The sequence below is a fragment of the Myotis myotis genome, unplaced genomic scaffold (genome assembly GCF_014108235.1).
Source record: "Myotis myotis isolate mMyoMyo1 unplaced genomic scaffold, mMyoMyo1.p scaffold_m19_p_17, whole genome shotgun sequence".
NCBI classification, from domain to species: Eukaryota; Metazoa; Chordata; class Mammalia; order Chiroptera; family Vespertilionidae; genus Myotis; species Myotis myotis.
The window spans coordinates 40,690,161-40,715,045 of NW_023416321.1; the positions used below are offsets into that span (position 1 = coordinate 40,690,161).

Here is a 24,885-nt window from a genome sequence, read left to right on the forward strand (position 1 = left end):
GGTATGGGGAAGAGAGCAATGTTCGTGAGCCCTTGCGGGTCAGAGGGAAATGGAGATCTACTTAGTAAGTGTAGAGGTTGGTGGTGAGTGGAAGGATGCATCTACAGTGCTGAGGGAAAGGAAGGAAGGGTCTGTGGCCACAGACAGGTAGGTAGGTAAGTAGGCAGGTAGGTGCGATTGTGGATACCGATGGTAAAATCTCTTCAGAATGCCTTATTTTCTCTGTGAAACAGGAAATAAAATTGAGGGGGGATGCAGGGATTTATGGTTTGTAGTGAAAGGAAAGGAAACAAAATAGTATAGAAGGTTTGCAAGGTGAATGAATTACGGAAATGTATAATACGATTGATCAATGGACTTGAGGAATCACCTGAGTTTGGTGGAATTACGAATTCAGATTGGCAGTTAAAAGGCTTCTGCAGGACACAACCTTCGGAAATGTAGGAAGGACTCTAAAGCCTGCAAGAGGGCGTTCATGGGGTGGCCACGGGTGATTGAGTCTCTGAGTTCTGCAGGACACAACCTTCGGAAATGTAGGAAGGACTCTAAAGCCTGCAAGAGGGCGTTCATGGGGTGGCCACGGGTGATTGAGTCTCTGAGTTCGAGAATAAACGCAGGATCTTCTCCAAGGAAAGAAATGACTGGGAAAACAAATTACTCTTCTTCCGAAGGCAGTATTCACATTCCCAAAACTACTGGCGCTGTGAGCAGGATTCGAACCTGCGCGGGGAGACCCCATTGGATTTCGAGTCCAACGCCTTAACCACTCGGCCATCACAGCCACAAGGGGCCCTGCCTCTGCACAACTATAGCTGTCTATAAAGAGGTTTGCCCCTGGCCGATCCCGCCCCGCTTCCACCCGGTTATCGCGAGATATTTTGCAGATGGACCTGGACTGGATGCTGCTGGCCGCGCCTGCTTTGCATCAGGCATTAGCAGCCCTGTGGGCGCAACTTTCCTTTTCTCCTTCCTCGCACGGAGCCGAGTATGGCTCCATCAAAATAAGCCCAAATCGGCCCCAAACCCTTGAAAGCAAAGGGATGCCCGATTGCGAGAAGCCTTTTGGAAGAGGCGGAAATGCGCTCGCCCCTCAGCAATAATATACTACTGGCAACTGGGCCAGGTACCGCTGGGATTCGAATCCAGGATCTCCTTTTTGCGCAGTCACTTTATTGATTTTAGAGAGGAAGAGCGAGGCACATTGATTTGTTGTTCCACTTATTTATGCGTTCATTTGTTGATTCTTGTATGTGCCCTAACTAGGGATCCAAGGGCAACTTTGGTGTACCCGGATGATGCTCTAACCGAGCTACCCAGCCAGAGCTGGACCGGAGCTTTAACCAGCTAAGCCGTGGCGCCGATGCCAAGCTGGTACATGTGCAGACAGACGAGCTGTTTATGTGGCCAGCGAAAACTAATTGCAGAACAATGGCTGTTTCAAGTCCGCAGTGATTCAGCCCTTTCAAAGGTTTCCCTTCCCAAAGGTTTTGCGATTTGAACCTTAAAGCTAATGCTCCGCCCCTCCTCCTTCCACACTTTTGGGGGCCAACTTGACCACGCATGGGTTCGTGACTCCTCCTCCCTTAGCCACCTAACACCTTCAGGCCTTCTCCTGTGTGGTGACAGAGGTCAGAATCCTCAACTGCTTCAGGACACCAGCAGGTTGAGTCTCCCCTTGTCTCAGGGGCTGACCCACAGTGGTGCTTGCCCAAGCCCCCAGCCACAGGTTGCTTCTCATGTCTCCTTCCGTGGACAAAGGCAGCCGAGGTAATGCTAGCGGTGAGAGCAGGGTTTGAATTAGGTGGAGATTTAGCAGGCTCAGCACAGTCCTTTAGCGCGAAAGGGTGTGGGAGAAGAGGGACAGGAACTGCTCACTCTCACTACAACCTTCCTGGAAGCAGAGCCACACCTCCTCACAAAGACCTCCTCTTACCCAACCCCAAACTTTATTCCACAAAGCCCTGGGTTTAATTTTTATTTTTTGTATTAAAAATATTAACAGACACAATATCAAAAACACAAATGTCTTAGGTAGAGGGTACAGCTGAGAACGCCTGGGTCCCACCTGAGGGGCAGCACCAGGGACTCCATGGTCCACCAACCTCCCCCACCCTGAGGGGCAGCACCTGGGACCCCATGGTCCACCACCCTCCCCCACCCTGGAGCAGCTAGATGTTTGGACCACTGGCTCCTGCTTGAGCCCGGGGCCCTTCTTCTCCCACCTGGGGAAGAGGTAGGAGAGGACTGCCTCCCCCAATAAATAAGTGCAGCCCCCACCCTTAGTTCCCAAGACTAGGGCTCAGCTGGGACTTGGAGAGGCCACGTCAGCAGCCTGTCAGCAACCCTGTCCAGGGAAGAAAGGACTCAACAGGGGTGGGAGCTGAGGCTTCTCTGGAGAGTTCCACCCTTTGTGCCCTAGAGGCCAGAGGCAGCCCCTGGATCTGGGCGGATGGTGACGGGGGTCCAGCCCCCACAGCGGGAGAAGCTGGGACAGTTTGCTATTGGTTGGTCCAGCCACATCTGAGTTCTGAGAGTTGGATGTGGAAGAAGCTTCTCATGTACTCCTAGAGGTGGCCTCCAGATGTAGTTTAGCTGGTGCCATTTCCTGTGGCAGGTAAGGCTGGACTGGATGAGCTCCCACCTTGTTCCTCCTCCTCCATGGCCAGGTCCTGAAAGCTTGAGACCCCAGCCCCAGCTTGGGCCTGGGCCTCATCTCTGCCCTCATCCTCACAACTGCCACCGCCACCTTCGCCTCCACCCTCCTCCATGGGCTCCAGCCCCAATCCATCCAGTCCTGAGAAGAGTGGGTCTTCAGGGTGGCCAAGGTTTTGGGTGCTACTAGCGCAGTCCACACAGGCCTTGGAGAGAAAGAGGGGGTGAGTCAGGCATGGTTCTCCCACTGATGACCCACTGCCCCAGCTCCCTGAGTACTTCCCAAAATGTACTCCGAGAAAACACTAGTCCACATCGATGCATGTGGGCCAAGATTGGAAAATCCACTGTGCCCTGTATCCAGATCTCACTATGGGATAGTCACAATGTTCATTAGCATGACTACAAAAACTCATGCGGTTTAACACTATATAAACCAGCAGCAAACTCAGTAAAATTAAGATCCTTTAGAATAATCCAATGACAGTAAAGGGAATCAGCCCTTAGCCTCTATCCTCTTGACCTGAGTTCAATCCTTTCTTCTCCCTCCTACCCCAGAATTCTCCTCTCACCATCACATCAAGGACCCGAGGCAGCTGGCCCTTCCGGACCCAGGAGTGCACGGCACCCAGTTCCCTCCGCTGGTCCTCCGAAAAGCGAGGCTGCTGCTTCTGCATGGCCCGGAGCCGCTCCCGGTCCTGCTTCAGCACAGAGGCCATGTCCCTGCCCAGGGAAGGGGTTCAGACGGTAAAAGCTGGGAGGTGGGAGCAGGGCCCATGAGGCTGGCATTCTTCCTCTACCACAACTCCCCACCCACTGACTCATGCTCCTCCCCTGAGGAGTTCAGGGCCTGCAAGACCAGGAGAGCTGCCCTCAGCCTGGGAGAAACCAATGAGAGGCTCCAACAGGCAGGGGATGGGACAGAAAGCCACAGAGGAGAGCCAGCCCACTAGTCCACATAGATGCATGTGGGCCAGAACAGAAAACCCCAAGTTGGCTGGGAAGTGAGGCTGGGCCAGCCTCTCCACTTCTTTGAAAGGGTGCCAAGGCGGCCTCAGACTCCTCACCTGGAGGGCACCTGGTAGGTCATCATGACACGCTGGTCAGCATCGGCCATGAGCAGCCAGATGGGATCCTGGAGCGCGTACTTAATGACCTGGTCCCCGGGCTCAGGCTTGGCCTGGGCAGCCCCAGCCTCAGCTTCAGAAGAGTCGATGCTGCCGAAGTACTTGCTTGTGTGGCTACTCTGACTGCTTCCTATAAAGCAGGGTGCCAGCCAACGAAGTCAGGCCAGCTGGTACTCCCACCTCCCTCAAGGCCACATATCCAGCCCACTGGCCTCAGGAACCTAAGCAGGGCATGGCCCAGGCTGCTCAGCTAACGTGGGGCCTGGACTCTTAACTCCCCAGTCACTGTTCTACCTTAGGGGGTATTGGTGGGGAGCACTCACGTGTGATGCTGGCTGAGGTGCTGCCCCCCTCATGGGAGCCTGAACCAGACCCAGAGCCCAAGCCAGAGCCCAAGGAGCCTGAGGCAGCAGAGCCTGTGCCTGAGCGAGAGTCTTCTTGCAGCAACAATTCCAGGAGGTCACTGGAGCCCGAAAGTGCATCCTGATTGGAGGACTCAGTTACCTCCACCTGGTGGGGGGACCGGGAAAATTAAGGGATCAACACCTGGCTTTCCCTTCAACTGCTTCCACTGGTTGGGGAGCACACCCAACCCAAGCGGTCTCTGATCCTACTCCACGGCACTGGGACCAGAATGAGGGAGCAGAGAGCTGGCGAAGAGTAGGGACATGATGCTGAACCATTTCCAAGTGGCAGATGCACTCTCAGAAGTTATTGGGATGTCCGCACCACCTGTCAGACAAACAGGACTGTCCCCCTCATAGATAGGCAGCTGGTTTCTGCCTTATTCAGAAATTCAGCTGGGGTCTCCCACCCGCCACACCACTTTCTGGAGATGAGGTGCAGGCAGGCAGAGGGCAGGCAGCAGCACAAGGCAGAGGAGGAGCAAGGGGAGAAGGGCTGTGTGGAGCTGCAAGAGGATTCGGGGGGACCCGTGCTCACCAGTCTGGCCTCTGGCTCAGCAGTCTCCTCACTGGGAGGCAGGGGCCCAGCATTGCTCCCAGGGCCCCCTGCAGCAGCACCCCCCTCAACACGGAGGGACTCCTCAAGCTGCAGCAGATTTAGCTGGAGTGGGGAGCTGCACCTCGAGTTGAATAGTGGAGAGTCTGGGCGGTGGGGAGGGCTGGGGGCTAGGGGGGGCAGGGATGGAGAAGGGGAGTGGGACACAGGGGTAGGAGGACCCTCGGCAGGAGTCTGAGGTACCCCATAGGGATAGCTGGGTGGCGTAGGGAACAGATAGTTAGGTAGCACCAAGGCTACAACTGGGGTCACCAGGGGGGCAGGAAACGCTGCAGGGGACACAGATGTGGGGGCCGGGGAAAGAGGCTGGGGGCCATCTCGGGGGGAGAATACTGGGAGGGGGTAGGGCTGTACCACAGCTGGGAAGGGAGTAGCGGCTGGTGGGGGGGGCCAGGGGGCAGAGGGTGGGACAGATGAGGGGTGGGACACATAGCAGGGGGCTTCCACCCGAGGGATCTGGTGGTGACGTGAGCGCTTGGCTTTAGACCGGCAGTGGTATCGGCGGCTGGGGGGTGTGCGGCCATGGTGGCAGCCTGTAGGGAGAGACCAGGGTTAGCAAGGGCCTCAACCTAGGTTTAGCGCCCCTGCCACTTACTGCCCTGCCATTCTAACCAGGGAGAGGGCAGGCGAAGGCCCTAGAGAGTTTGGCTTCTCAGCCTGCACAGAACAGAGGGGACTCTGGGGAGGTGGGAGCCTCCAGGCAAGAATCACAGGAGGCAGGGACAGGGGGGTTTATTGAGAAAGGAGCGGGGAAAGGAAAGGGTACATGAGGGGCTGAGGGGTTGAGCTGGGGGTGTGCAGATGGGAGGAGCAGGGTGGTCCATAAACGAATGGGTGGGAGGCTTCGGTCCATGCGTCAAACTCCCTCAGGCACTGCCAGTGTTGGCGCTCCTTCTGCCAGTCAAGGCCAGGCTCTGCCTAGCTCTTGATGAAGCGGAGAGATGGGCAGGAAAGCCGGATCCTGAGCCCTGTGTCCGCCTACAGGCGGCCTCCCTCGGGCATCTGCTGGACTGTCGCCTGCCCCTTGAAGCCTGACCCCACCTGGAGTGGTCCCAGCCATCCTTGCCTAGATTTGGCCCTGAGTCTGTATAGATCTCTCTCTCTCTCTCTTTTAAAATATGTTTTTATTGATTTGAGAGAGAGAGAAACATCGATGTGGGAGAAATATTGATCGGTTGCCTCCTATATGCACCCGTCTAGGACCAAATCTGCAACCTGGGCATGTGACCTGATCAGGAATTGAACTAGCGACTTTGTGGTGCACAGGATAACATTCACCAACTGAGCCACACTGCCAGGGCCTGTATACATCTCTTAATCAGTGACAACTGCGTCTAAGGGGGCACACTTTCTGCCCCTGCCCCCTGGCTGGACCTGAAGTAGCTTACCTGAAGCAGAGCACTTCTGCCCGCCTGGCTCAGTGCCAGCCCCCCAGCCTGCCCTCCTCTGGCTGCAGCCTGGTTCCCTGGCCTAGTGGGGAGACGCTAGCGAAGGGCCCATCCCTAGGCAGGGCCCAGGGCCTGGGCAACAGCAACCTGGGTCTCTGGAGCAGGAACATCCCCCTCAAAAATCCCCTCCCCGCAACAGTCTGATCCTAGACTAGCAGAGGGCAGCTCAGAGAGGTAAAGGTTGGCTACCTCGCTCTCCAGGGGCCGAGGGAGCCATGGAGGAGCCATTGAGTCCGCGCAGCCGGCCGAGGTCCCGAAAGCGGCTGAGGAAGGCCTGCTCCTCCTTCTGTGTGTGCAGAGACAGCAAGGCCTTGGTCAGGCCCACGGGGCGGTAGGCATCTGGGGCTGGGTCAGGGGCTACTGTGGGGCTGGGGGCTGGGCATGGAGCCAGGCCAGGCAGGTCCTCCATCATGACGATGTCTGAGGAAGGCGAGATGGGAGAAAGATCATCAGAATCACCTCAAGGGTTAACACCACACCACACCTTCCCTGCCCAATAGCTTAGCCAACCCCTGGCCTCTGCCCCACGAACCTGGGCCTGTGTGTATCTCTTGGCCTCCTCCCCGCTGAGGACTAGCTCTGGGCCCTCTTCTCTATGCAAAGCTGTCCCAGGAGGATAGAGGATGACACCCTCCACGACTCTCAGAAGGGAAGCCCACCCCTTGCGCTTCTCTGCCACATTTCCCAGGCCAGTGTCCTTCAGGGTTTTTCAAGTCCTTGCCTTCTGACCATCTGTGGTCAGCACTTGGGGATGGCGCCCACCCCATACTTTGTGAACTGACAGTAAGACAGAGGAAGCAGGGAGGGGGAAAGACAAAGCAGCAAAGGCTGGCGGGATGGAGGCAAGGAGCGGCAGCCCCATGCTGAGACGGAGGCTCCTTCTCTCCATTAGGGCAGAGGGGGCGGAAAAGGCAGGTGGAAGGGAACTCTGACTAGGGGACCAAAGGGAGCGGGGTACTCCCCCTTACTCCAAGCCCAAGCCCATACCCGACTCCGGGGGCTTCTTGTCTCCCACATGGACGATGGTGGAGCTGAAGCTACACTGACTGGTGACGGACACCACGCTCTCCGCCTTATTGGCCAGGGCGAGCGGGGTCAGGGTGCCTCCCACCACCGGCTCCTTCTGAGGGGTGGCCCCCTCCCCCGACAGCACTGCCGATTGATCTGTGCAGAGAGATGGCACCAGTTACCACCACTTGCCCCACCAATCAGGAAAGGAATCCCAGGGAGGAGGGGGGGGATGGATGGTAGGGAGGATCTGGAGATCTGGAGACTGGGAGGGGGACAGGCAGAAGGGGGGAGACACAGGGCCAGCAGGCCAGCACAGGGCAGTGGGAGCGGGACATGCTTTACCTTTCCTGGTCCCCACAGGGACAGGACTTGTCTCCTGCTTGTCTTCATCAGAGGCCGAGGAGGCGGTACAGGAGGAGGAGGAGGAGGCACATTTACGCTTGATCGTGCCTGGGATGTTGCAGCTCTCCAGGTACCTGGCAACGCACAAGAGGACATGGGGGCAGGGCCTAGAGTGGGGCAAGACCAGCGTCCACGTGGAAGTAGGTGCCAGACTAGCCTTACCTGAGGATGCTGTCCAGGCAGTTGATCTGCTGGTAGGAGCAACTGGAGGGTTCTTTCCTCACAGCCTCCTCAGGGGCCACGGCTGGTGGGGCCTGGACTAGAGCAGTGTCTGCCTCCAGCTCTGGGTCTGGGGACTGGCAGTAAAGGGTCTTGGCCTTGACTGTGTCTATAGCTGGGCCTAGGAGAAAAAAAAGAGAATAAAGCTTCTCTGGGTTGGGGTGAAGGTCAGGAGACCAGCAGTCTCATTCCTCACCTACACCCACACCCCTGCCAACTCACCAGGGAAGTGGGGCCGGGGAAGAGGAGGCCGAGCCCGGGACTCGATAAAAAGCTGCTGCCCCTGGTGCTTCACCAGATGCACATCCTTACAGATCTGCTGGAAGGTCACCTGTGGGACAGAGCAGGGCACTAGGCAGCATTAGGCGGGCCTGGCCAGTGTCAGGGGTGCAGGGCACAGTGCAACAAGAGGTACCAGCGGGGAAGCATGGAGGCCATGACGAGAGCAGGAGAAAGGAGGGGGAACGAGGCAGAGCTCCTCTGGGATTGGCCATGCTGATTCCAAAAAGCAAGGGGACTGGGAGACTAGAGGGGTGTAGTGGGAAAAGAACACTCACCGGGGCAGGAGGCCCAGGCCCCTCGGCATCACCCCCGTTGCTGTCACTAGACGAGCCAGGGCTGAAGAGAGGGCCTGGGGAAGTCACAGGGCCGACTCCACAGAGCCCCACGGCACTGGGGCTGTGCACAGGCTGAGGTAGAGAGAGGAACAGGTTAGGTGTCTATAGCCGTACAGCCCACCCCTTCCTCCTCTCCCAAGCCTCCTCTCCTCAGCTCTCACCTGTAAGAGCAGCCGATGGATCTGCTCAGATAGCTCCTGGATATCAGGGTCCAGGGAAAGAGCAGGGTTGGGGACTGGAGGAGTGAATACGTCCTCATTCAGGGGTGCCCTGTGGGATGAGGAAAGGCGAGTCAAACCCTACCCCCTCCAAAGCCTCTCACCTCCCAGTGCCAGCTCTGGCTCACGGCCCACTTACGTGCGGACTTTGTGGCGACCCAACACAAAGGCCACCTTGCGGCTCCAGGGGTGCACGAAGCCAGCCCAGCTGCTGTCCATGGTAACATATTCCCCATTACGTGCGCAGAAACGAATGGGGGAGTGGTCAAAGGGCTGGCCAGCCAGCTGCAGGACTGAAGGGAAATAAGGTGGGGTCAGCAGGAGGGGGCGCTGAGTAAGGCGAAAGCCACCCCGCTGGAGACTCAGGAGAGCAAGGCACCGAGACTGGCATCTGTTAAGAAGCCTTGGAGGCAGCCGGAAGGAAGAGCAGGGTGAGGACTCACTCTTCTTGTGGATGGCCAGCATGAGGGGTCGGTCCTCAGGATGCAGGAACAGGAGCACTGGGGCCCCCAGGAGATCCTGGGGGAGGTAGCCCAGCAGTGGGGCAGCCCTGAAACGGGAGGAAGCATGAGTCTGGCCCTGGCCTCAGCCCTGGCCTCAGCCCTGGCCACCCACTTTTCCTCAGGTCCTGACCTCACCTTTCATCCACATCCTGAAAGAGGCAGCTGGGTGTGTGCCGTGTAGTGAAGATCCTCTTGTCGGGCGGTATCCGGGGAGCTGAGCACAGAAAATGTGGGCCAATGGGTTTCATCCAAAATGGTCCAGGTCCCCAGCCCTCCGTGCTGCCTGGGGCCCAGGCTGATTGGCAATCCTCCCTACAGCTCTGCCCTAGGCCGTCTGGACTACAAAGACGGTCTGGACCATTCTGTGACCCACACTAGTAATGGATGAGAACAAGCACACTGCTTTGCCCTCTCCTGGTTTGGGGCTCTTAGCCAACTCTATCCCTAAAGGAGGCTACAAACCCTCATCTTTATTATACCTTCTCTGTTCCAAAATTCCAAGGGGCTGAACCATGCCTCCCAAACTCATCCTGCCTCATCCCCAAACCAGAGAGGGTACCCTCCCTTCCACCCCCACCAAGCCAGGCTCCTGGCCTGCCCACCTTCATAACCCGAGTGGATTCGCTCTGCAATGAGCAGGCAGCATGGCTGTGCGGGAGCCCCTTCTGATACCCGGATTTTGGTCACATATGGGGTTAGGCGAAATGGTTGGTACCGCGGCACTGGGTCCCGGTCAGGACCTCCTCTGGCAAGGGAGAAAAAAGGCATTAGTGACTATCAATGAAGGGCCACCCACCCTCCACCTCGAAGTCAGGATTCACACAGTAAAGAAGGAATATGTGTGGGAGGTGGAAGGGGTCTGTTCCCACCTACCTGATACGGCAAAAGACAGACTTCTCCTGGGTGAAGTCCTTGAAGCCTGAACCTGAGAGAGACCAGGAGAGAGGTGAGCACAGGCCCCCAGACCCTTCCTGGGCTGGGAAGAACCCAGTAAGGAAAATCTTGGGCTTCTGGTTCCTCACAGAATGAGCTTCCTGCAACTGCTCATCCGTCCCCCAAGCACCTGGGGACCTCACCTGCCGAAGCCCCCAGGCCCCAGGTAGGCAGACGAGATGGGGCCGTGGAACCATAGAAGACGCCCACATCCTGGGGAGCCAGGAGCTCTGAGAAGCGGGCACCCCGGAACACATCCTGCTTGCAGTGCAGCAGGATACCTGCCTGCTCCGAAATGTAGACGATTCGGCCTGTCAGGAAGGAGACAGCCACGGAGAAGGTATCCTGGGCAGGAAAGTGAAGACAAGAGCGGATTCAGAAGCCATGGGAGTGGGAATGAGGGTGAGTTAGGAGGGAGAGGCAGGGCTGCAGCTGACCTGGTTGCGAAGTGTGTACTCAGACGTGATGTGCTCCAGCTCCTCCAAAGTGTAGGTGGACATGTCCATGGCACATGGCTCACCTTCCTCCAGGCTCCACTGCTGGTAGTATTCCTGGTTGGCTACAAGGTGAGGGCAGTGGGACATTCAGTGAGATGGCCCCACCTTAGTAACCCAGGACCTGGCCACTATCCTCCTAGGAAGCACCACTCACCCTGCACCTGCTTGACACAGGCTAGTGCATACTGCAGTGTGGCCAGGGTCCCAGAGCGGCCCTTGCCCCGGCGTTCTGGCGGGAGCCGAAGCTTGAGCTCCCGCAGGGCCGTCATGAGTTCCTTCTGGGTTCTTGCACGGGCTGATTGTTCACTGCTGCAAGGGCCAGAGGAAGGGAGGGGGTATAGACATTAGCCTCAAAGCGTGGCCCAAACCCCCAGCCTCTTCCCCAGCCTTCCCCCCACTAACCTGCAGCCACTGGTAGATGGGTTGTCCTGTTCTGAGCTGGCACTCAGGAGGCTGTAGGCAACGGAACTGCTGGGTGGGGATGGGCTCTGAGAGTTTGTGCTAAGGGAAAAGCAATAGGCCCAAGTTGAGGAGAAAGTGACTAGTAGTATGGGCCTTTCTCCTAGCTCAGCCTGTTCACAAGGCCACTCCCAGACCGTAACACACATCTATACACACCTCTTGCTGCTCTCAGTGGTCTCCAGCAGGGCTGAGTCCTTGCCATTGCCAGAGGAGGAGCTATGTGAGCTCCGCTGAGATGCACCCCTGGACTCATGCCCGTTCGACTCATTGCCACTTGAGCCATTGCTGTTGGCATCTGTGTCATCAGCCAAGCTGGGGCCAGGGCAGGACCTGTGCTGTGGAGGCCCAGGGGAAGGCGCCCCTCCAGAACAAATGGATTCTCCTGGCCTGGGGTCCCCTCCCCCATCAGCCCCTTCTGGGGAGCTACTCATGTCTGGGCCATGGGGAAGGCAGGTGGAAAACAGCGATGATGGAGAGGCCACCACGGATGCACAAGGGGCCAGGAGGCCTGGCTAGGGAGTGAAGTGGGAGACTCAAGTCTCTGAGGATTGAGAAGTTCGGCCACAGATCACAGCCAGCACCTGAAGAGGAAGACCAGAAAGGAGGGCTGAGAAGGCTGGGCTGTTAACTTGACAGTAACCCCTACACTCAGACCCTCCCCGTGCCTGCCCCCAGGCTCCTGGGACCCGGGCTTCTAGTAGGAAGTTAGGTAAGTTCCGTTTCTTGTCCTGGTAGGGGGTGGGAGGTGGGAAGGGACCTTTCTTTGGCCTTCCCCACGACTCTCGCCAGCGTGGCCTGGGTAAGTAGAGGCTGGGCAGTCTACCAAAACCACGCTGTGGGCCAAACTGGACAACTTCCAGCCCCAAATTCCCATCTGGCTCCCACTCTGCCTAAGACTCCAAGGCCTTTGGGCACCCGGTGAGCCCGTCGCCTACTATATTTAGGTCTCCCCGCTAATTTTATCAGTGGGCGGTGCCACCTCCGCTGCACATGCGCGGAGACCTGCACCGCCCCACCACGGCGCTTCCGCCACCACCGCGGTCACCAGGGAAACCGACGTCAGCAGCTGAGCTCAGCGGTTGCTGGAGGGACCACAGGAGGGCGGGATGGGCGACCCTCCCCCATTTCCCAGCGGAAGCAGGGGATGGACCTACTCCCACACAGGCACACAGGCGAGTGTGGCCAGGGTTCGCCCACCTCTAGTACAGCCCCAGTTTCCTGAGAGATGTAGCCTATCGGGACTCCGCAGGCTGGCCTGCTCCCCAGGGCACAACACAACTGCCACTGCCCTCCCCACAGCCTGGCACTCGCCTGGATCCCACTCATTCTGGTCAAGACCACTCAGCCTTACATTCTCTGGCCCCTACACCCTCATCCAACCGCACAAACCGAAGCTGGCACCTGCCATTGTCAGGGACTCAAGAATCCTTTCACTTCAGCCCGCGAATTTTCTAGACACCTACCGTCCTCCCCCCCAGCCCCCTCGCCCCCCCACCCCCCCGCCCATCCGAGGCAGACACACTCAGCTCTGAGCACGGGATGCACATAGCCAGCGGATATTTCTTCCCCTACTCCCGGTCCAACCACACCCCCAAGCCCCAAGCATTTTCTGAGCGCCAGGAGCAAAGGGAAGGCTGTGGCCAACAGCAAGAACTAGCACCGGGAACGGGATGTTCCAGCCGAAACGGCCTGACATCACGGCCGGCGCTGGGCCAGGGGTTGAGGGGGGAGTGCGGAGAGCACAGAAACCCAGAAGGGGTCCTGGTACCGCGGCAAAACCGGGGACCCCCGAGTGACAAGAAAGACGGCAGGGGTCGTGCCTGCTGAGGGTCGGGCGTGCGACCGGAAGAGCTGGGAGCGGAGCGGGGAGGGGGGGGGGGCAAAGCGGGAGGTAAGGTAAGGTAAGAGGGTCATGAGTACGGACAGCCGGTGCAGGGTTGCAAGGAACCACACCTGGCCCCCAGGGGGGCTGAGAGGGCGTGGACAGCGGTAAAGGAAGGTGGATTATTGGTGTGCTGTCTGAACTCCTGGGCCGGAAACAGCATATCAGGCTGAAAGTAGGGGCGATCCGATTTTGGAGCTGGTGACCGGCTCCCGGGGGGAGGGGGAGCCACGGAGACGCCTACCTGTCCGCGCGAGCGTCCTTTAGCCGCCTGCCTGCCGCCGTTGCAGCCCGCAGCCGAATGGAAGCTCCGCGGGGCCAGGAGGTGGGTTGCATAATGCCAGGCACTGCCCCTCATTGGCCTCCTGCCGGCGGAGCCACAGGCCCCGCCCCCGATTGGCTGAGGATCTCGTCCTGGCACCTGATTGGCTACTGGCCCCCACTGAGGTCAGGGCTGTGTCACACACGCGGGTGCACGTGGATCTGGGTGCTGGCACTGAGCTGAAGGGCCCCAGACGTTACCGACCAGCCAATGGGCGCGGGACGCCTTGTACAGTGAATACTGAAAGGAAGGGGAGTCAGCTGCTCCTCTTCCGGGAACATGCCCAGGCCACATTAGGTATTTAAGAGATGTTCACCAACTGAACTGATCAGCCTTGCCGGACCCCTCAGCCTTGCTAGGGGTGGGAGAAACGTACGCGGACCCTGGGAGGAGGATCAAACCGGATGAGATGGCTGGTCCCCGAGAGGAGGGGGCCAAACAGAAACCCGGCTTGACTTCTCCTGGGTTCCCTTTCTCAGCCTTGTCATTGTAATAAAGCTGTTTTACCCCACTCCTTCCTCTGACATTTCAAATCCTTACACAGCTAAGAGGAAGGCAATTGAGAATCCAGATATTATATTAGGAAGTGCGGTGGTGGTGGTGGTGGAGGATACAAACAATACAGTGGGCAGCCCGAGCCAATAGGAGGTGTGAAGGGAAACAATGGTAGGCGCTTCTGTGGCCAGAGAAAAGGTCTCTAGGGCCTACCCTAGGCAGCCTACATGGTGACTAGTGCTTCTTTACTCAGGATGCAGCCACCCACAGTTAGGGCTGCCCCCAAAGTGGGGGGCTAGAAACCCAGGGTTACAGGGAAAGAAAAGGGATACCTGAGAAAAAAAGACCAACTGGGACCTAAAGAGAAAAACGTCTGGTGGCAAGGGCTTCAGAGCTCCCCCATGAGGAAAAGAGAAAGCCAAGGATATCATCTCTCTACTTCACTGTATTCCAGACCCTAGGACAGAACCTGACACATGGCAGGTGATCAATAGAAACCATGGTTTTGTTGTTAACAATGATGGGGGAGGGGAAAGGGACTCAGCACCGGAGAAGGACTGAAAATTACAACTTTTTTAAAAGAAGGAGGAGCAGAACACTGAGTCCTAAAAACAGAACAGAGGCCTGATTGGGGGAATAAAGCACCAGGCTAGGCCCAGGAGAGCTGCAGCTACACAGGATCCCTCCATCCCGGACTGTGATGAGTAGTTCCTCTCAGGGCTCCCTGAAGATGTGGGTGGCAAGTGAAGAGCCCCCGCCCCCAGCTGATGCTGACATAATCACTCTCCTCGCTGTCACAGGCCTAAGCTTTCCTTAACAACAGTGTTCCCCATTGGGTGCCAGGGGGAAGGCTCTGTGGAAAAGCTGGGAGGATATAAAATAACCTAGAAAAACCAAAGCAAGAAAACACAGGAAGCACCTGGATTTTGTCTTCTCTACTAGAAAGTGTACCCCCCAACTCACAAATTGTGGCCCCATCCCTTGTCTCATTTTCAGACATCTCTTCTCTGGAAACATTTTTCTTCCTCCCCAGCTCTCCTCAGGGTAAAGGTGCAATCTCTCCTGACACACACAGTCCTTGCTCTCCCCCCTACACTTCCATATTTATTTTTTGCATAGACAAAAGAGCCCCGTGCTCCAGCAGACCTCACCTGCTCCCACAGCCATGGTTGTCCAGCTCATGGTCCCCACAGTAACCAGGCCCTGCTGCCGTCAATGGAGGAGAGGGGGCGGGAGGCAGCGGTGACGTCAAAGCGGAGGAACGGGGCGGGGCGAGGAAGCCGGGGAATGTGGGGCAGGGAGGCTGGAGAGGCAGCGGTTTGGATGGCGGCCAGACCGAGAGGGCGGCGGCCAGCGCACTTGGGAACATCATGTTCTTTTGGCTGGTGGCCCAGGACATGCACCAAGCCCGCGCGCCTCCCACAACCCAACGACAGCCGTCCTGTCCCACAGCCAGGGATTCCTGGAGAGAGGATTAGAAGGGGCCCCCTTCCCCTGCTCTTTCCCAGACACGCATCGGCCGCCCCGGGCTTGTTCCTACAGCTCCTGGCACTGGCTTTCCCCTCTCCCAAACTGTACACATCTGCTGGCCCAATCACAAAGAGCCAGGGAGGCCCAGGTTCTGTGAGAGAACACACGCACCTTTGCTCTTTGCGAGGCCCCCTACGGAGCCAGAATCTCTCGTTACTATGGCAGCAAAGAAGGAGGGGCAGGGAGGAGAATGGGTCTAGTCTAGGATGAAGAAATCAAACTGGGAAAGCAAGTGGCTCAGCCTAGGGCCTGGATCCTGGGAGAGGGTTTTGGGCTGGTGCCTGAAGACCAGAACCAGGAAGAGGGAAAGGGGGAGGGAGTCACCAAAACTGGCAGAAAAACTCGAGAATGAGAATAGTTCCTAACCACAGCATTCACATAAATCTCTCGCCCTTTCACTGTTTTGTCATCCTATAGGCATATTTTTAGCTAAATACTTTTTAAAACATGACCCAGGCATTTTTTCAAGCACTTTATATACATTATCTTATTTAATCTTCATAGTAACACTGTGAGATGAGTATTATTATCACCATTCCACAAGGACCTACTAAAGCTCATAAGTTACTAAACTTGACTAAACTGTCTCATAACACGTTCTCAGGCTCTTAACAAAATAGAGCCAGAGTTCAAATGTGACCTCTGATAATGGCTTGAGATTCTGACTTCTTAGCTTTCTGGAACCTGTGAGCAGTTAGTCAGCACGGGGGAACCTGAACCTCTCAAATATCTAGCCAATTCTGAGCTTGGTGCCTGGAGCACAGACCCCATCCAAACCCTCCTCTCATTTGGGACATTCAGTTTGCATGCCCCACACACTGCAAGTCATCACAGCCCCAGTTTTCACATGCGCACTAAGTCCTTGAGGTCATCCTAGCAGCTACCAGACCCAGTGATTTCCTAGGAAATCACTTCCACCTTACCCCAGGTCCCTTTACCACAGGCCTAGCTGTTTGTACAGTTACCAGAGCACCCTGTTGGTTCCTCTTTATCTCCAGGGTCTGAGGAAGACGTGTGCACAGCCAAACTGTACAAAACCACCATCCCTCTCAGGCGCTACCTCACCTTTACTCCCAAGGATGGCTCCCAGGCCTAACCCCTTCCCTTTACACACAGGACATTCAGAGCCCTGATGTGACGGGCGCAGGGTCACACAAATCACCCTGTTGAACCTTTCCAGCCCTTCCACCTCCCTCTCAGTCCCTGCAGCCTCAGAACCTCTGCCTCTTTCAAGTGCTTAAGACACATACCAAAACAGCAGCCACACACTGGAACGTCCCCGTCCACTCTCAGGGATCCCGACCCTCTATTTCCTTGGGAGCAGGGGTCTCAGCACCCTCATGTCGCTGAGGGCTTCCGAGCCCCGCCTCCCAGTCAGTCTGGGGTCCAGGTGCCTTAGAGCGGTGAAGGATTTGATTTGATGTCAGTGACTCCCCCGAGCCCCCAGCCAGCCCCTCTAAGGTTGAGTTCTGGTCCCTATTCCCCACAACCATCAGGGCTCCCACCGCTGCGATCATACATTCGCAGGATCCTCCCCACACACTCCATTAACACCCCTACAGACAGAACACACCACCCCAGAAAAACTGACCACCGCTCCTCTACCCCCAACCCTGAGTACTCACCACTTGGTAAGCACGCCGAATCCAATCTCTTCCCAACTAGGACTACAGAGACTGGGACTCGCTCCTCCAGGCCCGCCCACCCGCTGGGATGCCACGCCCCTCAAGCTTATTGGCCTAAGGGCGCGGATCCATGCCCAACGCCTCGTGCCTTCGCCAGGCCTCCGCTCAGCCACCATTGGCGCCGCCCGCCGCCATCATCTCCTCATTGGTCAATTTACCAATCCGCAGTGACAAATTCACGTTCGGGAGGGGCCGCACCCGGCGCGCATTGATTGACAGAAAGCCGAGCCCACAACCACTTCCGATGTTCCTATTGGCTGTAGCAACCTGCCTGGGTCGGTGACGCACATGCCAGCCCCTCCCTCCAAACTTTCTCATAGGCTGAGAGGTCTTGGAGCTGTAGAGAACACGTGCCGACGATCTCACGCGGCAACTTGTTTACCCAGAAGCTGGGGATTTTCCTTGACACGCTTACTCAAGGCAGTGGAGTCTGCGCAGGCGCAAGGAGTGTGACCTGCACGCAGGCGCTGTTGGGTTCAACGATGGCTTTGATGGGGGCGCTCTGTGCCGAGACCCCAAGAGAGGTCCCAGGGTGAAAAGAGCGCCCCGCCCCCTTCCCCAGCATTGGGACGGCTCCCAAAAGCTGGAAGGTGTGAGCTTTAGGGTGAAGAGGTTTTAGATCAGTGCCGCGTATGAGGCTGATGATAACAGGCTCCTAGATTTCCTATGGACCAGGCTAGGTGCTTCTCACAAACGCAGAGCAGGCCGGCTTACTTACTACCCACTGCTTCACAAATGAGATTGAGATCCAGAAAGATCACATAATCCGCTCGGGTTCACACTAGTCAGCAGATTTGAACCCATGTCCCTATCACAGGAGTGGGCAACCCATGGCACGCCAGTAACTTTTGCTGGCACGCAAAACCCTCTTATAATCTTATAATCTTCCATTTACAATTTTTTTCTTAATATTGGCTTTATTTTTCAGATAAATTCAGTGTAGGTGCATCTTAGATAAGTAATTTTACATAACAAGTTATCTTAAAGACCATAGACATGGGTTGACAAGAGAGGGGAAGAGCAATTTCTATGCCTCTGCCTTAACTCTCCCTGCCTTCCTAGATCCGACCAGTGTTTTGGTTTCATCCACATACGTTTGTGAATCTTTGTTCTCAGTGATGAATTTTGTTAAGTCTTGTAATAGGAGTAGCCTGACAGATGAAAGTAGTAGCTCGTGCATATCTCTGAAGGTCACGAAATATAAACCTGATGTAAAATCTGTCATCAGTGATGCACCAGCAAAAGTCCCACTGATAATATCAAATGGAGTCATAAAGTTTTCTGTCAGACTATCAGACTACATTAAAAAATAAATGTCTTTTTCATCATCATATACTGTGTTTTTGTCGCTCAAATGAATTTTATTATTTCTTCAAGGTTCTTCACATACGTACACCTTAAGAGATATCAAGTTAGGCGTAACATGTTCTCAAAAAATTAGGGTTGGCATGCAGAATTTTTTTTAAAAAATATATTTTATTGATGTTTTTACAGAGATGAAGGGAGAGAGATAGAGCGTTAGAAACATCGATGAGAGAGAATGAGAGAGAAACATCGATCAGCTGCCTCCTGCACATCTCCCACTGGGGATGTGCTCGCAACCCAGGTACATGCCCCTGACCGGAATCGAACCTGGGACCTTTCAGTCCACAGACCGACGCTCTATCCACTGAGCCAAACCGGTTTCGGCGGCATGCAGAATTTGAGTCAGAGATTTTGCTGGTTTTGGCACGCACTCACAAAAAGGTTGCCCACCCCTGCCCTAGCACTATGAAGACAGATCCTAGGACCTATGGGAGCCCTAAACCTTGAAAGTATTCAGTAGATGAAATGCGAAAAAGCCCTGAAGACTAACTGGAATATAATAAACCGTCAATAAATGATAACAACTGTGTACCTAATTATAAGAATCACCTCAGCCCCTTAGAACTGCTGCATCAGAATCTCCAGAGAAGAGGCCCAAAAATCTATTATTTGTCCTGGCTAGTTTGGCTCACTGGAAACAGCCTATAGACCGAAGGGTCCTGGGTTTGATTCCTGTCAATGGCACATGCCTGGGTTGCAGGCTCATCCCCAGTAGGTGTGCAGGATGTTTCTATCTTTCTCTCCCTTCCTCTCTGAAATTAATAAAATTTATATTTTTTAAAAAATCTATCATTTAGCCCTGGCCAGTTTGGCTCAGTGGATAAAGCATTGGCCTGCGGACTGAAGGGTCCCGGGTTTGATTCTGTCAAGGGCACGTGCCCCAGTTGTGGGCTCCATCCCCAGTAGGGGGCATGCAGGAGGCAACTGATCAACGATTCTCTCTCGTTCACTGATGTTTCTAACTCTCTCTCCCTCTCTGAAATCAATAAAAATATATATTTTTAAAAATCTATCATTTATTTATTTATTTATTGTTAATCCTTACCAGAGGGTATTTTTCTCCATTGCTCTCCCTAGAGTGGAAGGGGGTGGGGGAGAGAAACATCATAGACTGGTGGGGGATCTTACCCATGCTGGGGAATCAAACCCAGGAACCTTTGGTGTGCAGGCCAACCCTCTAACCACTGAACAACAGGGGCCAGGGCATAAAAAATATTTTTAAAAACATTCCTAAAAAAATAATAAAAAATAAATTTTTAAAAAGCATTCCTGATAGTTCTTGGGAGCCAACAAATTTGGGAAATACTATCTAGGTTGCCTGCAGCCCAGAGAAATCAGCCCCCACTAGCTCTTCTAGCATTCTCCACCCATTGTTAATGGCACTGAGGACAAGAATGCTAGGGTGCCACATTAGGGACCAGAGTCTGGTGCCCAACAACAGAGTGCAGGGGCAATAGGCCATCTCTAACCAGTTCCTCACCACCCTCAGCTGGGTCTCCTTAGGCTGATTTGTTAATTGAGAGAGATCAATTTGTCGTTCCGCTAATTTTGCATTCATTGGTTGCTTCTTGTATGTGCCCTGACCAGGGATCAAACCCAAAACCTTAGCATATCGGGAGGACATTCTAACCAACTGAGCTACCAGGGCAGGGCCTTGTTCAATAAGTATTTATTAACCCTCTGGATGCTGGCACTGTGCTAGGCACAAAGGGGAAGAGATATTTCATAGAAGTTGGCCATTTACTTCAGGCCTAGTAGTAAATGACTACAGAAGATGACTGCACAGCATCTGTGAGTTAAATCAACGGGTAGCCCTAACCGGTTTGGCTCAATGGATAGAGCATTGGCCTGAGGACTCAAGGGTCCCAGGTTCGATTCCGGTCAAGGACATGTACCTTGGTTGTGGGCACATCCCCAGTGGGAGGTGTATAAGAGGCAGCTGATCGATGTTTCTCTCTCATCGATGCTTCTAACTCTCTATCCCTCTCCCTTCCTCTCTGTAAAAAATCAATAAAATATATATTTTTTAAAAAATCAAGGGGTAAAAGAAATCCAACAAAGGACAAGAGCATACCCTCAGGCAAGGGAAGAGGGAAAACTGGGAAACTTAGACCTCAGGGTTCACCAGGGTGAGACAAGGGAATCATCAACACTTCCCATTAAGGCTTGGTGCCCCCTGATGGACACTTTGGGAATCACACTTTGCCCTGCCCAAGGTCAGGCCATCCAATAAAGCTCAGTTCCTTCCCAATGTATATTCTTAACATTCCTGCTAAACCTGAAGACCCAGTACCTTTCCTACTGGTTAAGAAAAAATCTTAGAACAGACACCACTTACTCATTACACATTTATTGTACATTTTCACAATCTGGATGCGCACAGAATTGGGGCATGGAGTGAGGGAAGCGGGGAGGCAGGGGACACTGGGATAATATGGGGGGATCTAGAGCACAGCACCCCCACCCCCAGCATCTCTCCCTACCCTTTCACACAACAGTTTAGATCTCCCTGCTCCCTGTCCACACAGAAACCTTGAGTGTGGGGGGAAATGTTTGGGGGGGTCCCCTCCAGTGACAGTTTAAGGGACTGCACCCTCAGACCCCCCCAAAATTGTGCCATTTGAAAAGACATTAGATCCTTCCTCTATCACTTCACCTAAGGAGGAGACAGGTCTCTCTCTGGGCTTGACCACCCTGGAGAGGGGCAAGAACCCTCATCTTCCAGCAAATCCCACACACATTGGCAGTGACTAGTACCCCCCCGCCCTGAATTCAGGGGGGGCAGTCAGAGGAGCTGGGCAGTGAAGGAGGCAACACCCTCCAAACTGGGGAGGAGGGTTTTCAGTCCAATCCCCAGCAGGGGTGGGGCCAGAGGAGACTTCCAGCAGGAATTGGGGAGATTCTCTGCCCTGCTCCACTCCTCTCCAAGGCAGTGATGACCCTTCAGACACTGGCAGCCACCTCTCCCAAAAGAGATCAGATTGTGGCCAACCCCCAACTCTCCTAGTGGGCGGAGGAGGGGGAAGATCAGGCAGATGGGAGGGGGGGGGAGACCCCATGGGAATGTCAGTTGAGCGCCCCACATGAAAACTGGGGATCAGGAATGTGGGGAGAAACTTCAAGTGGCAGAAATATCGGTCCATCATAACATACTGAACTCCAAGACACTTACACACCAGCTCAGGGGAGGGAGAGGAGGGGACAAGAGGTTTGGAAAAGAGGGGGAGCAGAGGCAAACTGGACTAGAGGGGCTCGGAAGGGATGATTCTGGGGGCCAGAACAGCCTGGCTTCCCAAAAGCCCAGGCTCCCCAACACCTACAATTAATGTCATGCAAATGAAAGTGTGATACAAGGACCAGTGGGGACTAACTCCTCAGTGAAAAAAAAACACACAAAAACACAGGTTGAAAGAATGAACAGAGTGATGTAACAAAAAAGAAGGAAACCAAAAGGGTTGCCAGTATGCACATGAGTGCTAATTAACATGCTGGAAGCTCCCAGACCTTGGGATTCTTAGGACCAAGTGGGGCCAGTCTCAGAGCCTCCCAAATAATGCAAAGAAGATGCACCTAGGGAGGCCTGGACAATTGCTTTTTGTTTTGTTTTGTAGGGGGGTGAAGATATGGGGGAGGACAGGGAGGGAGGAAGGATCAGCTAAATCCAAGGAAAGGAGAGGAAGAGGGACTATTGCATAGCAGATGCAAATGAAGGGACTTGGGGCTGGTCAGGAAAAGAGGGGAGAGGAAGGAGGGAAAGAAAAAGGCAATGGGAACTGAGGAAGGGGTGTTAAGGACAACCGGAAAAATCTTCTAGTAATAAAACTACAAACAGACCAAATATATATAATATTATATATGTATAAATAACAGCTGGCTATTTACAGGAGGGCACACACACGGACACACACACAGATGGGGGGGCTGGAAGATATGGCTGAGAGGTGGAGGAGCGGCTGGGGATGGGTGGGGGGAGAGGCCCTTCTCTGGGCTGGCTCCTCAGGGGTTTAAGAGCTGAAGTAAACTATAGAGAAGGAAAGAGAAGGAAGAGGGAGAGGGGAGAAAGAGAGGAGAGAAAGCAGTGTGTCAGGCCTGGCCCTGCTCCCCCCCTACCCGCTCCCCAGCTGGCTGACAACCCTTCCCCTCTGGGACTCAGGTTCTCACCTGTCAAGCAAGGGGGCTGGACAGGTGGGTTCCAAGGTCTCTTCAACCCCACGGTATGGCCTTGGGGCAGACCAGACCGGTAGTGCTCTGGGCCTCTTGAGACCACAAGCTCTTAAACAATTGGGTGGTTGGCTTCCTAGCCATGTCCAAGCCCAAGGGCCTTTCCTGCTCTCCTACCCCCCAATTCCAGGGTTCCCAGACTGGGGTCTTAGGCCCAAAATGTCCTCAAGAGAGCAGTGGGATCCACCAGCTTTCCTGTTTCCAAAAATCTTAATAGAAATTGCCCACAACCAGGAAAAGTGCAGACTAAACATCATCAAGGTCTGGGCTCTAGATGAATCAGAACTGCCATTGGCAGCTTTATATGCTTTATGCTAAATCGTAAAAACTAGGTTAATGATCTTCAAAACCCAGAACTTAGAGGGGACCTCTCACCAAAGGGCCCTAGCTACTCCCGGCCTACTCACCGATGATGATGATGAGGATGATGGCGCAAATCACTCCCAAGATGATCATCATCTGGAGGGGAGATGGGAGGGTCAGTGAGACAGACCGTGACACCCCCATTCACCTCCAGTCCGACCTGCTCCACCCTTACCTTGAGGTTTTTCCACCAGTATTTGCGCTTGAGCTTGGCTGCACTTGTTTCAAACTGGGAGGCCCCTGCCTGGAGAGCATCCGCGCGGTCGTCCAGCTCCGACAGCTTCTGGTCCCGCTCCAGGACCTTGTCCACGTTCACCCTCATGATGTCCACCACCTGGGAGGGGAGCCCCACGAGGCAGGGGGTGTGCCAAGGCCCACCTCAATGAGGGCACTCCCGGACCATGTGCCCACATACAGAACATGCACCCCGACGTCTCCAGGTTAACATGCCAAGGGCGCGCACAGAACATGCCTGGCACACCTGGGGACATGCAAGGAGCACGCATCAGGGGCGGCATGCCGGCGGACACCCCGGATGTCCTAGCAGCACCTTCTTCTATTGGCGGCGTTCCAAGCGGCCGGGCCCTGGCTGAACCGCCCCGGGCTAACGAGGCTAACCCTCCGAGCGCACGCGGGCAGGAAGGGGGCCTGGCGTCTTTGTTCCAAAACTCACCCATCGGAACTGTTGTCACCCCCACGTCCAAGGGGACCCCACACTAGTTAGCCAACCGTCGGGGTCCTCCCTTCCCGCTGCCGTGGGCACCCCCCGCCCCGACTCACCTCGTCCACCTGGGCCTGAGTCTGCTGCAGTCTCCGGTTACTGGTGAGGTTTGGAGGGGGCCCGGGGGGACCCCCCTCCCCGGCCGGGGCGGCAGGGGGGGCGGTGGCTGCGGTAGCCGACCTGAGGGGCGGAGACGGATTAAGACCCAGGGCCCCGATCCTCCGGCCCCGCAGTCAGGGCTCCGCCCATCCGCCTGTGCATCCCTCCCGCCCTCCCTCCCTTTTTCCTTCCCGGGAGGAAGGCCACCCAATGCGGCGGGCCCCGGATCCCGTCCGGCCTCGCTGCCGAGACGCGGCGTGACCTTGAGGGAAGCCCCCTTCCCCCTCCAGGCCTCGGTTTCCCCGCCTGTCAAATGCGGGCAGCCTCGCAGACATGGTCCGGGGGCGATTCGAAATGACGGGCGGCAGCGATGACAGGGGCGGGGCGGGCGGGCGGGCGGACGGACACCGGGTCCGCTCCCTCCGGCGGCCACCGCCCGCGCGCTGTCACGGGTGCTGGCCTGGTCTCCGGGCGTGCGGAGCGCGAGGGGCGCGGGTCGAACCCGGGCCGGGGGCCGGGCGGCGGTCGGCTCAGGCCGGCCCGGGAGGGGCAAGGGCGGCCGACTCACATGGCGCGGGCAGCGGGCGCAGGACTTGGCGGCGGCAGCGATGGCGGCGGCGGCGGCAGCTCGCGCTGGCTCCGACTGGCGCTGGCTGCCGGGGACGGGAAGATGGCGGCCGCGCGTCACCCACATCCGGGCACTGCGGGCGGGGGTGGGGCGCGGCGGCGACTGGCCCGGAGCGGGCCGCGGGGGCGGGGCGCGGGCGGCGGGGGGCGTGGCCGCGGGGCGGCGGGCCTGGCGCAGCCGTGCGTCCCCGCGCCTCCCTCCAACGGCCTGCCCCGCGCCCGCGCCCGCCTGCCCGGCCCGACCGGAGCCGCACCGCCGCCCCCGCAGCTCGAGGTCTCGCCCTGCGCCTGGCGGCCCGCCTTCCGCCCTGGGCCTGGGCCGGGGGTGGGAGAGGAGGAAGGGCAGGTGCAGGCCCCGGCCATGCGGGTGGCTGGGACCCTCTGCTGCCGGGGCGGCGTCTCCCCGGGTCCCTGGATGGAGTATGAGTTACCCCTGCTGACATCGGGGTGCTGCTGGGGGTACTTG

General features: G+C 56.1%; 2 protein-coding genes and 1 non-coding gene across 6 annotated transcripts; all 3 read right to left on the minus strand.

Annotated features, from left to right (window-relative positions):
• Positions 1 to 699: 699 nt before the first annotated feature.
• TRNAS-CGA lies at positions 700 to 781 on the minus strand. The gene has a single exon. It is a non-coding gene; the product is annotated as a tRNA-Ser (tRNA).
• Positions 782 to 1,961: 1,180 nt separating this feature from the next.
• PER1 (period circadian regulator 1) lies at positions 1,962 to 11,682 on the minus strand. Its single transcript, XM_036341520.1, has 22 exons — positions 11,266 to 11,682; positions 11,050 to 11,148; positions 10,802 to 10,956; positions 10,588 to 10,709; positions 10,294 to 10,495; positions 10,091 to 10,142; positions 9,820 to 9,962; positions 9,353 to 9,431; positions 9,158 to 9,264; positions 8,854 to 9,007; positions 8,658 to 8,766; positions 8,437 to 8,568; positions 8,102 to 8,210; positions 7,823 to 8,000; positions 7,601 to 7,734; positions 7,235 to 7,411; positions 6,437 to 6,667; positions 4,722 to 5,332; positions 4,103 to 4,289; positions 3,720 to 3,909; positions 3,225 to 3,375; positions 1,962 to 2,858 (listed from the first exon to the last, which is right to left on the minus strand). Exons 1-22 carry the CDS (start codon positions 11,538 to 11,540, stop codon positions 2,589 to 2,591), a joined length of 3,867 nt encoding a protein of 1,288 aa, XP_036197413.1. The 5' UTR covers positions 11,541 to 11,682; the 3' UTR covers positions 1,962 to 2,588.
• VAMP2 (vesicle associated membrane protein 2) lies at positions 11,503 to 24,508 on the minus strand. 4 transcript variants are annotated; one of them, XM_036341522.1, is made up of 5 exons: positions 24,361 to 24,508; positions 23,753 to 23,873; positions 23,148 to 23,306; positions 23,017 to 23,068; positions 11,503 to 11,690 (listed from the first exon to the last, which is right to left on the minus strand). In XM_036341522.1, coding segments are annotated over exons 1-5 (492 nt in total). In that variant the 5' UTR covers positions 24,363 to 24,508; the 3' UTR covers positions 11,503 to 11,532. The 4 variants fall into 4 exon arrangements, with proteins under 4 accessions (XP_036197415.1, XP_036197414.1, XP_036197416.1 ...); XM_036341521.1 differs by lacking the exon at positions 11,503 to 11,690 and adding an exon at positions 20,723 to 21,391; XM_036341525.1 differs by lacking the exon at positions 11,503 to 11,690 and adding an exon at positions 22,227 to 22,409 and having other exon boundaries at positions 24,361 to 24,507.
• Positions 24,509 to 24,885: the final 377 nt, after the last annotated feature.

What these genes read in the sequence shown, in the direction of transcription:
- PER1 (XM_036341520.1), bottom strand. Translation starts at nt 11,540, where the DNA reads ATGAGTAGCTCCCCAGAAGGGGCTGATGGGGGAGGGGACCCCAGGCCA. An exon ending in CTGTGTCAAGCAGGTGCAGG is followed by an intron (nt 10,710 to 10,801) that starts GTGAGTGGTGCT and finishes CTCACCTTGTAG; the next exon opens with CCAACCAGGAATACTACCAG. An exon ending in ACCTACCAGGTGCCCTCCAG is followed by an intron (nt 3,376 to 3,719) that starts GTGAGGAGTCTG and finishes TTCCCTGGGCAG; the next exon opens with GGACATGGCCTCTGTGCTGA.
- VAMP2 (XM_036341521.1), bottom strand. An exon ending in CTCAGGCCCAGGTGGACGAG is followed by an intron (nt 23,307 to 23,752) that starts GTGAGTCGGGGC and finishes CTCCCCTCCCAG; the next exon opens with GTGGTGGACATCATGAGGGT. An exon ending in CATCCTCATCATCATCATCG is followed by an intron (nt 21,392 to 23,016) that starts GTGAGTAGGCCG and finishes TCCGCCCACTAG; the next exon opens with GAGAGTTGGGGGTTGGCCAC.